The sequence below is a fragment of the Onychostoma macrolepis genome, chromosome 01, assembly GCF_012432095.1.
Source record: "Onychostoma macrolepis isolate SWU-2019 chromosome 01, ASM1243209v1, whole genome shotgun sequence".
Taxonomy (NCBI): domain Eukaryota; kingdom Metazoa; phylum Chordata; class Actinopteri; order Cypriniformes; family Cyprinidae; genus Onychostoma; species Onychostoma macrolepis.
The window spans coordinates 582814-598183 of record NC_081155.1 but is presented as its reverse complement, the minus strand read 5'-3'; the positions used below and the strand labels follow the sequence as shown (position 1 = coordinate 598183).

Sequence of the window (15370 nt, the reverse complement as noted above, 5' to 3'; positions counted from 1 at the left end):
AAAAAAACAACGCCAAACTTTGCTACAACCTAACTGGGGAGTATACACAATACACAGTTTTTAAACTGCAAGAACTTACCTTTTCAGAGCTGACCAAAATTACGAACTGAAGCTCCGAACCAGTTTTTCCACCTGCTGGTCTCTCCCACCCAATTAATCAAACAAATAAAGTTTAACATCAAAAGCAAATCAAACTAATTTAAATTAGACAAGCCCCCATATGTTACACCTGGCTCAGAGATGTAACATAATGGGAGACGACACGGCAGAATAACTTCAAACATAATATTTATTACAACAAAATTAACCAAAAATAACAATCACAAAAGTCAGTATCAGTAATATCAATGTAGAGCAACAGGTGCACTACATTCACACCCCAATCACAGAACCTGCAACAAAGAAAAGAAACCAAAACACCCAAACCAACACAACTTTGCTTCATCAGAGTAATTTTTCCTCATCAAATGTATAAAGTTTAAAGCATTAACCAACTGTTTATTACCACATTCAATGTTATGGACAACATTGTATACATGTGAACATTGTGAGAAATAAAAAAAGCTACAATTTGAGACCAGAAACACATCACATAACTGTAAGACTTAAAAAAAAGACTATAGCCCTATTCACACGGGATTAGTATTACCTGGTGACCTCCAGTCATTTGTAATAAATTACTGAGTTTGTCTGTGATCTTAATCCAGCGCGAATTGCCCATGTCTGTAATTTGTAAAGTAAAAATTCCCCCACAAGTGACCTACCATATTTCGCCAAACACCGAGGTCCCGTGATAATATTAGTCCCGTGCGAATCGGCATTTCTGTGATTTGGCCAGCATTTTTTCAAGGTTTTTGTTTCCTGAGCGCCTTTTTATGCATCTTTTGCGAAAAATGGAGGCTGCGAAGTGTTTTGATAGTATTTTGGGTGCTGAGTTGTATCACTATACACTAGCTACTATACAATTTGCACTTTCATAAAATGAAAGCTGAAAACCATCAGAAGAGCGAAAACAAGAATGATTAGATGGAGATGAATGACATGTATAGCAGCATGCGGTTAGAAACATTCTTCTGTTTATGATATGCATAATGTTATGCAAAGCTTTGACATCATATCCAGGAGATAAGTCTGTAATTTTGAGTAAAATCACAGGCTTCGTTTATCCCATGCGAATGCGCCACATGAAATTCAGATGTGTGTGGGTGGGTAATTTCTAAATCACACGAGGTCCCTAGATAATACCAATCCCACGTGAATAGGGCTTATGCGTGTTTGTAAGGAGGGTTGGGAATTATTAACTAATTTCTGTATTCATTACAACTGTCATGTCATGTGACAAAAGAACAAACAACTCAAACCCAGAAGACTCGGGAGGTGAATTGATCATTTCTTTTTCCAGTCCAAACTGCATAGCCTCTAGTCCAGGGTTCCTCAAATCTTACCCTGGAGGTCTAATCCACTGCAGAGTTTAGCTCCAACCGTGATCAAACTCACCTATCTGTGATTTTCTAGTGATCCTGAAGACATTTGATTAGCATGTTCAGGTGTGTTTGATTAGGGTTACAGCTAAACTCTGCAGGAAAGTGGATCTCGAGGTCCAGATTTGAGGAGCCCTGCTCTAGTCCATGGGGCTGTCACGAGATGAATGAACGATTTGAACCTGAACCTGAACCTGAACCCAAAGGATCGAGACTTGAACTAATAATTTCTGTTTCCTTTAAAGAACCAACAGGATGTTGCGCATGCGCAGTCAACATGAAATGAACGAATCCCTGACTGAGACAACTCAATGTTCCCGATTGTTCCAGAGAGCCAGACCAACTCTTCTAGTCTGTGTAGAAGCGACAGAAGCAATGCAGCCAGGACATGATATGTGTGTCAATCTCGGTTCTGTGTGATGATTCAAATTCTTCATCAGGCTGCTAGGACAAATCAAAACATTATGACAGTTTTGTTTCCGCTTTTATATTTAAGGTTTCTTTATCAAATTTGGCATGCAGAATATAAAAATCACATTACTTTTTGAATATCATTAACAGTGCTCATGAACTGTAAAAATGTTGACAACATGCAAAATTAGTATAAAAGCTCATCTATACTAAACCAATGTGTCATGATTATATTTCACAAAAGTAGTTCTAAAGTTTGCGTGACCTATAGTTTTACCAAAATATTGATGTTACATGAAAATAAACAGTACAATAATAATTAGCACAAAGGAACCATAACAAATTTAAGTGAAACACATTTTTGTTACTTTGTGTTATGTGTGAATACACTTAAACAGATGCTTATTTCTATCAGAAACATGTGACTTGAAGGCCACACTGAACCCAACAAAAGCTTCTGGACAGAAATTTGGACCTGATTTGATTCTTCAGCATCTTCACACAGGAGCAGCATTTGAGGGATGAATGTTTCTGTAAGTTCTCCATCTCTCTCGGTTTACCTCAAATAAAAGTCAATAACACTGGTCTGAAATGACCGCTGCTGCTCACTAAAGCTACACAAACTATTCACTGAAAACATATTTCTGCGTAAGCTGTCCTCTAGATGGGGAGCAGATTAGACTTTTAGTTACTGAAATATGTTCTTAGGTCAGCATTGCATCTTATTGGTTCTCTCAGTCGTCCAATCAGCGACAGCAGGAGGCGGGACATGGATTATTAGATTTTTTTTTTTTCTCAGGACGCGGGAGACATCACGCTAAGGATATTGTTGCAGTTAAGGTAATGTTGTGTTTTATGTTGAACTATATTAGATTATTACATTAAAATGTCAAGATAATGAAGTATTTGGATTTTAAGTAAAGCTTGTTTTTCTATCGAGCTGTTATTTAACTAGCTAGCTAACTGATGTAAGTAAGCTAACTCGCAACATTAGCTAGCTAGCTCTAAGAAAGGATAATAGCTAATGTTAGCTTATTTTTCACACTTTTGCTGTGGTAGTGTTGCTGCTCCCAGGGCATTTTGTCATAGCTACATACAACAAAAAGCTTAGCTGCTCTTTAGTGCATTTTTGATGCATATATTCTAATACTGGTCTTAGAGCACCGTGTCGTATTTAAGCGCAACATTCATTTGCTGCTCTAAAGACATTTTTGCAGCATAAATTCTAACACTGCCCTCAGGGCACCTTACCGTATCTCCATGCAACATTCTAATACTGCTCTCAGGGCACCTTACCGTATCTCCATGCAACATTCTAATACTGCTCTCAGGGCACCTTGCCGTATCTCCATGCAACATTCTAATACTGCTCTCAGGGCACCTTGCCGTATCTCCATGCAACATTCTAATACTGCTCAGGGCACCTTGCCGTATCTCCATGCAACATTCTAATACTGCTCTCAGGGCACCTGCCGTATCTCCATGCAACATTCTAATACTGCTCTCAGGGCACCTTGCCGTATCTCCATGCAGCATTCTAATACTGCTCTCAGGGCACCTTACCGTATCTCCATGCAGCATTCTAATACTGCCCTCAGGGCACCTTACCGTATCTCCATGCAGCATTCTAATACTGCTCTTAGGGCATGAAGTGCATGTATTTTTCGTTTTCTTGACACAATGCCAAAACGATTGAAGGCCACTGTGTGTGCCCTCTTCACTGTAGTGTACAGGTCACTACTATACATGTAATTTTCTGATTTGCTCCACTCCAGTAAATCTGTCAACATAGACTGAAGTTGAACTTGTGCATTGACATTTGTTGGCACAAACAGATTTTCGCTTCCAGCAGTGGGACATGTAGTGGGACATGTCGAATGTGAATTGTTGGTGGTTTGCAGGCAGTCAGCAACATGTAAGCACACACACTTTTTACCGTAACTGTTGACAGCACAGGTACAAAAGGCAGGGTCACCAGTAAATACAAATGTGGCACTTACATCAGTGGGGTGAACAGTGATGAAATCACCATCAACGTGGTACTGTTTTTTGGCAACAATATCTCTAGCCATGTCAGCACGTAGCTGTGCAATGTCAATACATTTCTGTGCTTCAGTGTGTGCTGATACAATATGTGTGCATACATTTCCCTTATCATACAATCCACAGTCACACTGCATCTTGACTAGATCCACAGTGTTCAAAGTTGAATCTGAGTTGGGGCCTGCCCCTGTTTGCACAGAGCACTTTCCTTGCTCATTTATCAGGATCTGCTGTCCCACTGTGCTCTTGGCTGCTGTAGATGTTGATGCTGACGAGGAGACCCTCAGTCTTCCTGCATCTGCAAAGTCGTCCAGGTAGCTACATTAACAAAAGAGCATTTAGTCTGAGGATAACAGGCATTATGGTGTATAAAATGAAATATAGTATTGACCTTTTTAATCACAGAAATTGATCATTTTTAATTAATTCAATTCTCATTTAATTCCATTCATGCAGGACATGTAACAGAGGACAGTATTGTGAGCATAGAATTAGTCGTTTCAAGTATCTGAAAGATAACATTACCAAACTTACTTAACACTTACTCAAATGGCATTACAGAATTAATATCCTAATAGGTGTTGTGACCAAAATTAATGTAATAAACATCACTACGTTATACTGGCCTTACCAATAATATTTTTGAATATCACCACATAGCAAGTGAAGAAGTTGATCAACTCTTCTGTTTGCCTCTCCCCTTAGGAACTGGCATTTAAGCGCCAGAAAAAACCTAAAAGGGGAAAACAATAATATACTGTTATGAGTAAATCATAGATTGAGAAAACAATACTCACTCAGTGTTGGGGAGATAGGATTGTGATATTGTAAACTTTGGAAATGATAACTTAATTTGAAAATACAAAAAAACGGTTTCAAATGTGACCAGAAAAATTGTGTTCAGTGACAGATTAGAAGAGAAATGTGCCGTCTAGAGAACCAAATGTTCCCGATCATGAGTTACTTTTTTGTTTTATATCATGCATTGTAATGTTTGAAAAAACATGATTATTAATCTTTGACTACCTCTCTGCCTTATTGTTGGTGTCACTGCTGTTGACAACAGTCCAAAAATTGGCCCATAGTGCTGCATGTGGAAGCCAGTGCACCTTCAGGTATGTTGTCACTCGATTGCTGCCAAGCTGGGCATCAAGGTCATTGCACACGCTAGTGGACACTGTCACAAAATCTTCCTCCTGAAATCATACCATACATATATTATGGTTGCCAGTTTAGAGTACCCAACACAGACGAAACAAGGGTAATAGCAGATATCGAGACACATACAATTGTATATATCTATCGTAGTTACCGTTATGCAAGCTTTCATTCTGGTCATGGCATGAATGATGACGTGTCTTTTATCAGGTGACAGGTTCCCACCATCTCTTGATGTAAACCAGCGATGTACAGCCTTTAATACACAATATATGGCACTGTAAATGAGGTTACATTGGTTTTTTAGAAGCTACAGCAGGCATATGATATCAAAATTGTAAATCAATTTATTTACAACCAAACAGAATGTTCAAAGTACCTACTTGTGCATTTCTTAAATGCAATCAGTACCTGGAGAACATGAAACCAACAGAGGAGAACTTTGGTTTTGGGGAAAACTTCTCTTATGGCATTGAGCTCTTTCAAGTCTCTGTCTATCATAACTGACCAAGGAAAAATAAGACCAGACTCCAGCTAATAATATTGTAGAATACTGGAGTATCACAATTTCATCTAGGCAAATGTAGTAAATTTACCATTGTTTAAGTTACAAAAGGTATTCAATTATCTCTCAGTATTACAACTCCTTTGTGCTTGTATGGGTATTGGGCTTTTGAAAAGAACTGTTCTCACCTTGGGTAAAAGTTTGGATTGCTTGAACAAAGCATGTTCAAGCAAAGCTCAACTATTGCTGAGGATTCCTGGCTCATTATTAGGTATGCAAATGGGACTCCTCTTCCAGTTTGATTGACAAGTACAAGGGCATACAGGGCATACCCATATGATGTCAAACCTTTGTAGGAGGCGTCCATAAAACCATGGGGTGGGGTTCTCTTGGAGTAGAGCCTTCTGTTGTGGTGTCTGGACAACAATAACCAGTGGCTGGTCTTTTGTCAAAGGTTGTAAAAAGCAAATATTTTCTTTCAGTTCACCTGTCACCAGCTTTTCCACACTCACAGCATCATCGATGTCCGGCAAAGTGAAGATACGGAGGTGGCGTTTTACCAACCTTACATCTTCTGAAGTTAGGAAAAAACGCCTGTCATGCTTATCGGTGTAACCCCGACTACATGCCCAATCACAACTTTTTATGACAATCTGTGATATGGATAGACCTTGCGTGAGCCATATCTCGACAAATCCTAACAATTCTGGATTAATTTAACCCAAGATGGCGGCGCGAGTACATCGCGAGGCTCTGGGTCTCTCCAGATTTTGCAATTTTGCAGTATTTTTCTTACTCATCTCGGGCCTGTTCGTGCAGAACAGTTGTGCCTTTACATCGTACACCCGTTGTGAGCTTTTGGATATCGGTTTGCGAATTTCCGACACTTTTATGGACAATCTTCGACTCCTTCCTGAGATCGCTAGGACACCTGAGGCTATGCACCCTACCCGGCCGGGCGGAAGTGCTCGCAGGAGGCGTCGAGATCGTAAACAAAGGCGGGGGAAGCGCGGAGGACTAAGAGCTAAGCTAAGGCTAACACCACACCGGCTCTCTTTACCCAGCATTTTCCTTGCCAATGTACAGTCGCTAGTGAACAAAATGAAGGAGATTCGACTCAGCATCACACACAGCAAGAAACTTTTGAACTGTAACGTCCTAATCTTCACGGAAACCTGGTTAAACAGCGGAATACCGGACACTGCTATTGAGCTAGCGGGACGCCACACACTCCGGGCGGATAGAACATTAGATGGCTCCGGTAAGACCAGAGGTGGTGGATTGTGCATTTACATTAACAAAGCTTGGTGCACAAACTCCGCTATTGTTGGGAGTCATTGTTCAGCTAACCTTGAGTTTCTCATGGTTAAATGTAGACCGTTTATCTACCGCGGAGTTCACTTCCACCATTATAACTGCAGCCTATATTCCCCCGGATGCTGATGCCAAGCTTGCTATGAAAGAACTTCACGCAGCCATCAGTAAACAACAGACTGATCACCCGGAAGCGGCTTTTATTGTTGCAGGTGACTTTAATCACTCAAACTTAAAGTCAGTGCTACCCAAGTTTCACCAGCATGTTTCCTGTCACACCAGAGGTAACAAAACCTTAGACCATGTTTACACAAACATGGCTGGAGTTTACGTTGCGACACCCCTCCCCCACCTGGGACAGTCAGATCACCTTTCTTTGTTCCTCACCCCCAAATATGCACCCCTCATCAACCGTGTGAAGCCATCAGTGAAGACCATCAAGGTGTGGCCTTTGACTCTTACACCTCCTCTGTATTGGATCATATCAATATCACCATTGACAGTGTTACAACCCAGAAACAGATCACCACATATCCAAATCAGAAGCCTTGGATGAACAAGGAAGTGCGACTCCTGTTGAAGTCACGCAACACTGCCTTCAGATCAGGAGATGCACAAGCCTACAGCACATCCAGAGCAAACCTGAAGAGGGGCATCAAAAAGGCCAAGCACTGCTACAAGCTAAAGATAGAGGGACACTTTTCCAACTCTGACCCTCGACGCATGTGGCAGGGCATTCAGGCCATCAGTGACTACAAACCCACCCACTCCACCCCCGCAGCCACTGATGTCAACTTCCTGAACGAGCTAAATTACTTTTATGCTCGCTTTGAAAGAGACAACAGAGAAACTGCCACCAAGCTCAATCCCTCAGCTGACCACCCACCAATCATACTCTCCTCCACAGATGTCTGCAAGGCACTGAGCCGGATCAGCGCAAGACAAGGCTGCTGGACCAGACAACATCCCTGGTCGTGTTCTCAGGGCATGTGCGGAGCAGCTCGCTGGGGTTTTTACAGACATTTTCAACCTGTCTCTTGCCCAAGCAGCCATACCAACATGCTTTAAATGCACTTCCATTGTGCCAGTGCCAAAACACTCTAGTCCGAGGTGCCCCAATGACTACCGCCCTGTAGCACTCACACCCATCGTCATGAAGTGCTTTGAGCGGCTGGTCCTGGAACACCTAAAAGACTCTCTACCATCCACATTGGACTCACACCAGTTTGCCTACCGTAGCAATAGGAGCACAGAGGATGCAGTTTCCATGGCACTGCACTCTGTGCTCACTCACCTGGACAATAAGAACACTTATGCACGTATGCTGTTTGTTGACTTCAGCTCAGCATTCAACACTGTCATCCCAACCAAGTTAATAGCCAAACTTGTAGACCTGGGCATCAATACCTCAATGTGTAACTGGATTTTGGACTTCCTGACCAACAGACCCCAGAATGTTCGATCAGGATTCACCTGCTCCACATCCATCACACTTAACACTGGTGTACCACAGGGCTGTGTGCTAAGCCCGTTTCTCTACTCCCTCTTCACCTCCGACTGCAAGCCTGTGTATGGTTCTAATTCCATCGTCAAGTTTGCAGACGACACCACGGTGATTGGCCTCATCAGTAACAACGATGAGACTGCCTATAGGGAGGACATCCAGCACCTGGCCACATGGTGCACTGAAAATAACCTGCTCCTCAACACCACCAAAACGAAGGAGCTCATCGTGGACTTCAGGAAGGAGTCAAGAGGCACACACGACACCATCCACATCAATGGAATGGCTGTTGAGCGTGTCTCCAGTTTCAAGTTCCTGGGGATCCACATCTCGGCGGACATGTTGTGGAAAACCAACACCTCCAGCCTGGTCAAGAAGGCTCACCAGCGCCTCTTCTTTCTGAGGACACTGAGGAAGAATCAGCTCTCCTCTGCTATCCTGGTGAACTTCTATCGCTGCGCAATAGAAAGCATCCTGACCAACTGTGTCACAGTATGGTATGGGAGCTGCTCTGTTGCGGAGTGCAAGGCACTGCAGCGGGTGGTGAAAACTGCCCAGCGCATCACAGGGACTCCACTACCTGCCATCGAACACATCCAGAGGAAACGCTGTCTGCATCGAGCTCGCAGCATCCTTAAGGACTCCTCTCACCCAGCCCACAGACTGTTTTCTCTCCTGCCCTCCGGTAGGCGTTTCAGGTGCCTCCGGACCAGGACCAGCAAACTAAAGAATAGTTTCTTCCCCAGAGCTGTCTCTTTACTGAACTCTAACCCCCGTTGATCCACTTCCTCATATATTATTAACTCTTCTCTCCTACCTCACATCTGCCTTATTTGCACTACTGAATGTAAATTTTATTACAGTAACAACTGTTTACTTTTGTATCTTGCACTACCATACCTAAATTGGACTATGCTCATTTGCACTGCCGACTGTTGTTTACATTATCAATGTTTACATTATCAATGTTTACATTAACATTTTGCACCGTATGTCTAATTGTAATATGCAATCACTTCCACTGCACTTTTACACCTTGTTTATAGTAATAGTCATCTGTATATATATTATATTGATAGTACATATCACCTGTAAATTCTGTTTATAGTAATAGCCATCTGTATATTTATTCACTATACATATTCACCTGTAAATTCTGTTTATATTAATAACCATCTTTCTATATATATTTATACATATATTCAGTACATATCCTTGTCCTGCACTTATTCAACCATTGTATATACTGCACTTGCTGCTATTGCACTTCTGGTTAGACCTAAACTGCATTTCGTTGCCCTGTACCTGTACTTGTGTAATGACAATAAAGTTGAATCTAATCTAATCGCATTTTTCTTCCTCTCTTCAGGGTTTGACAAATCATGTCCCGTGTGTGTTAATTGCTGCCGAACTACTACTGCTGTGAAACCTGTCTCCTCTATAAATTTAAATGACACACAGGCTTCACAGGAATTGGCCCTCGTTTCACATGCCTTGCCCATGCTTTTTCCTGTTGGTTTGTTGCCTCTTTCACAGGCATGGAAATAATAATTTTTGCTGTTCTGTTTTACCGCCAAGAAAAAGGTCTTTGTTTTCTTCTGTAGTTCTTCTACATAGTTCTCCATAAACTCTGTTTTCTTGTCCCCATGAACAATTTTGATATCCGTGGAAACACGGGAATCTTTTTCTATTCTTAGTTTCCTTCGGATGCTCTCGATCCATAGCTGCTCCATAATCTGCAGTTGATATAAACAATACAGCTTTAAGAAAACAATAATTTTATGAAACATTTCAGAAATAGACACAGCATACCTGAATGTTACCGGATTAGAAGAAAACTAGTTGTATGTTTGCAAATTTCAGTACTACACAGAAAGTAGCATATGAAGTAAAACAAATTTTACTAAAAAATAAAACTAATTTTATTTTTCTATGTACATTTCTGAAATGCACTTTCTGTAAAGCTGCTTTGAAACAATGTGTATTGTGAAAAGCGCTATACAAATAAATTTGAATTGAATTGAAGTGCCCTGAGATTTGTGTTGTTCCATTTACATACTATAAGGTGCTCTAAGAGCAGTATTAGCATGTGTATGAGTAGGGATGCAGTAGTATGAGAAAGTGTGCCACTAATGCCCACAGAGCAGCCAATTAATATTGTATGTAGATAATATAAGGTGCCCTGAGAGCAGTACTAGAATACTGGCAGCGAAAATGTCCTTAGAGCAGCTAATTCATGTTTCATGCAGATACTACATGCAGATACTACAAGGTGTCCTGAGAACAGTATTAGAATGTGAGTGAGTATGGATGCAGAAAAGAGCAGCCAATTGTAGATCTAATGTCATAGCAGCATTAGAATATCTGCAACAAAAATGTGCTAAGAGCAGCAAATGAATGTTGCATGGCGATACGGTAAGGTGCCCTGAGGGCAGTATTAGAATTTATGGTGCAAAAATACCCTTAGAGCAGCCAATTGTAGATCTAATGTCATAAGGTACCCTCAGAGCAACATTAGAATATCTGCAACAAAATGCGCTAAGAGCAGCAAATGAATGTTGCATGGAGATACGGTAAGGTGCCCTGAGGGCAGTATTAGAATGTTGCATGGAGATACGGTAAGGTGCCCTGAGGGCAGTATTAGAATGTTGCATGGAGATACGGTAAGGTGCCCTGAGGGCAGTATTAGAATGCTACATGGAGATACGGTAAGGTGCCCTGAGGGCAGTATTAGAATTTATGGTGCAAAAATACCCATAGAGCAGCCAATTGTAGATCTAATGTCATAAGGTACCCTCAGAGCAACATTAGAATATCTGCAACAAAATGCGCTAAGAGCAGCAAATGAATGTTGCATGGAGATACGGTAAGGTGCCCTGAGGGCAGTATTAGAATGTTGCATGGAGATACGGTAAGGTGCCCTGAGGGCAGTATTAGAATGTTGCATGGAGATACGGCAAGGTGCCCTGAGAGCAGTATTAGAATGTTGCATGGAGATATGGTAAGGTGCCCTGAGGGCAGTATTAGAATGCTACATGGAGATACGGTAAGGTGCCCTGAGAGCAGTATTAGAATGTTGCATGGAGATACGGTAAGGTGCCCTGAGAGCAGTATTATAATGCTGCATGGAGATACGGTAAGTTGCCCTGAGGGCAGTATTAGAATTTATGCTGCAAAAATGTCCTTAGAGCAGCAAATGAATGTTGCGCTAAAATACGACACGGTGCTCTAAGACCAGTATTAGAATATATGCATCAAAAATGCACTAAAGAGCAGCTAAGCATTTTGTTGTATGTAGCTATGACAAAATGCCCTGGGAGCAGCAACACCACCACAGCAAAAGTGTGCAATGACAGCAGCGTAACTTGCTATTATAGCCAGTAAAAGTTATAATAGAATATAAGCTAACATTAGCTATTATCCTTTCTTAGAGCTAGATAGCTAATGTTGCGAGTTAGCTTACTTACATTTACATTTATGCATTTAGCAGACGCTTTTATCCAAAGCGACTTACATTGCATTCAAGTTACAGTTTTTACATTTTATCAGCTCTTGCTTTCCTTGGGAATCGAACCCATGATCTTGGCGTTGCTAGCGCCATGCTCTACTATTTGAGCTACAGGACAGTTGCTAGCGCCATGCTGTACTATTTGAGCTACTTACATCAGCTAGCTAGTTAAATAACAGCTCGATAGAAAAACAAGCTTTATATATACTTTCTGACTTCATTATCTTGACATTTGAATGTAATAATCTAATATAGTTCAACATAAAACACAACATTACCTTAACTGCAAAGATATCCTTAGCGTGATGTCTCCACTCTCCAGGATGTCTCCCACGTCCTGAGAAAAACAATTCAAATAATCCATGTCCCGCCTCCTGCTGTCGCTGATTGGACGACTGAGAGAACCAATAAGATGCAATGCTGCCCTGAGAACATATTTCAATAACTAAAAGTCTAATCTGCCTCCTTGTTCTTCATTAAATAGCAGTAAAACAGATAGAAAGCAGCTTGAAACTCCTGAACGCTCAGATGAATGAAGCTGTAGACTTTCCTCTGATGAATCACAGATTCCTCCTTAAAGATCTCAGTGCAAATCCCAGAATACACTGAGGCGTCAGTGACGTCTATGCCACTCTCAATCAGGTCCTCCTCATAGAACATCACATTGCCCTTCATCAGCTGTTTGAAAGCCACTTCAGCAAGTTTCACAATCACTTCTCTGTTGGACTGCAGGAGTTTCTCTGGATCTCTCTCTTCATGCTTCTGGTTCCTCATGTTGATCTGAATCAGCAGGAAGTGGATGTACATTTCAGTCAGAGTTTGAGGGATTTCTGCACTCAGATCTTCTTCCAGGAGCTTCTGAAGCACAGTGGATGAGATCCAGCAGAAGATGGGGATGTGGCACATGATGTGGAGGCTTCTTGCTCTTCTGATGTGTGAGATGATTCTGCTGGCTTGATGCTGGTCACTGATTCTCTTCCTGAAATATTCCTCCTTCTGAGGCTCAGTGAATCCCTGAATTTCTGTCAGACGGTTGATGTATTTGGAGGGGATCTGATTGGCTGCTGCTGGTCTGGAGGTGATCCAGATGAGAGCAGAGGGAAGCAGCTCTCCTTTCATGAGCTTTGACATCAACACACCCACTGATGAAGTCTCAGTCACATCACAAACTTTCTGAGCGTCTGAAAACATCAGCGTGATTCTGCTTTCATCCAGACCATCAAAGATGAACACAACTTTACACTCCTCATAAATCTTTGAGTCCAGATCTTGAAGTTCAGGATGAAAGTCCAGCAGAAGTCTGTGAAGACTGTACTGATGATCTCGGATCAAGTTCAGCTCTCGAAATGGAAGCACAAACATGAAATCTACGTCCTGATTGGCTTTTCCCTCGGCCCAGTCCAGAATGAACTTCTGCACAGAGACGGTTTTTCAGATTCCAGCGATGCCTTTAGTAAGAACAGTCTTGATCTGGTCTTTCTCCTCACATCCTGGTTCAGCGGAGGCTTTAAAGATGTCATTGCAGTAGATTGGAGTGTCTTGTGAGTGTTGTGTTCCGGCTGTTTTCTCCATCTGTAAAACCTCATGTTCTTCATTCACTCCTTCACTCTCTCCCTCTATGATGTAGAGCTGTGTGTAGATCCTGTTCAGGAGGCTTTCATTCTCCTGGAGCTTCAGTCCCTCAAATAATCTCTCATACTTGTTCTTCATGCTTATTTTGAGCTGGTCTTTGACTCTCTGTAGTTCATCATTCACTGGTTGATAAGAATCCAGATCTCCAGTTTGATCATCCGTATCCACTCTACAGAGAAGTAAGAAACATGTTAAAAAAAACAAAAAAAAAACCTTTGTTTTAGTTCACAATAGTTAGTAGTTCACATTCAGTAAATAGAGCACATTTACGGCAGATGATTGCTTGTGATTGACTGGTGATGAATTATGTCTTAATGAAAATAATCGTCAGTGAGTGTGATTATTAATTCTCGTCTGAACGCTGTGCTCAGAAAGCATCCGTCCGTCTCATCACTTTATATCAGTGAATAACACATTTCTCTGGATAAACTCATGGAAAACAGCTGCTGTGTGAAAGATGCAGGAGCAAGTCGTCTTCAGAGCGCTTTATATTCAGCTCTTCAGACGAAAGCACAAGCGTTTACTGCGGTTTGTTCTGTTGTGCTTTGACAGACGCGTCTGCTGTTTAATGCTTTAGAGACGTGTTCTACTCATAATGGAGATTTCTTCTCAGGTTATGTAAAATACTTTCTTACATTCACAGAGAAGAATTTAAACGTATGTAATTCTGACTAAAATATACATTCTGATAAAATATTTCTACATAATTTCATGAGAATATTTAATTAGAAATCAAATGTAGGTTTAGAGTTCATAATGCTGTTTTTATGAGCAGTAACGGTAACTGTTGGAGCAGCAGAATATAATTTCTATGTTCAAATGAGTGAATGTGTGTGTCACGAATCCGGTCTGTGAACTTCCATTCACTCACCACCAGAGGTCACTCACTCACTCACCACAGTTACTCTTGCACTACACTAAATGTTGCACGTCACCTCCGGACTACAGTTCCCATCATCCATTGCACTGAGGAAATGCACACAGCTCATTGCACTGATCACACACAGCTGATTCCCATTTGCACACCTTACTTAAGCCATGGACTTTCTCTCCCTCACTGCTGAGTATTGTATGCACTTATCGCTGCCCTAGCTTTAGCTACTCTACAGAGCCACTGTTAGTTTTCCTAGTCTTGCCTTGCCTGTTTCAGATTGTGTTTTCCCCTGCCTGGACAATTGCATACGTTTTGGATTTACCTCTCTTGTCTAGCCCCTTTGGATATTGTTCGCTGCGACCCGTTTTAGATGACTCTTTGCCTTGCCTATGATATACCTGTTTGCCACTGTTTGACCCTTGCTTGTTTTCTGACCTCGCCTTTGTAATAAAGCCCGCACATGGATCCACATGTCTCTCATCTTGTTGGCTCCGTTACAGAGTGTCTCTCAAACCTTGTAAAAGTTAATATCTTGTGCTTTTGTTTTTATTCATCATTTGTAATTTAGTCATTTATCTTTTGCTTTTAATGGTAAGCAATCAGTTATTTTTGTTTAAAATTTAATGCTTATATTTTAAACTTTTTTTGGAAATAACTTTATAAAATAATGATTAAAATTAATTACTTTTTAATTTACAAACATACATAAATTTCAATAATGAGTAATTTTTTAAGTTTTTCCTCCGATGAATCACAGTAATAATCCTCAGATGAGTCGGTTCTGAACTGCTGGTTATCAGCAGCTGTAATTGTGAGTCAGTCTGTGGGTCACTAACAGTGGAAACACACTCTTGTTCTGGTTTGTGGATCAGTGTGTGTCTGAATCTGCTGCTGTTGCTCAGTGTGTGTTTCTCTGATTGAACATGTTGAAGCAGCACTT

General features: G+C 41.2%; 1 protein-coding gene across 1 annotated transcript; it reads right to left on the bottom strand.

The window, feature by feature from the left end:
- Positions 1-12377: 12377 nt before the first annotated feature.
- On the bottom strand, positions 12378-13545 carry LOC131535906 (protein NLRC3-like). Its single transcript, XM_058768433.1, has one exon. It carries the CDS (start codon positions 13284-13286, stop codon positions 12378-12380), a length of 909 nt encoding a protein of 302 aa, XP_058624416.1. The 5' UTR covers positions 13287-13545.
- Positions 13546-15370: the final 1825 nt, after the last annotated feature.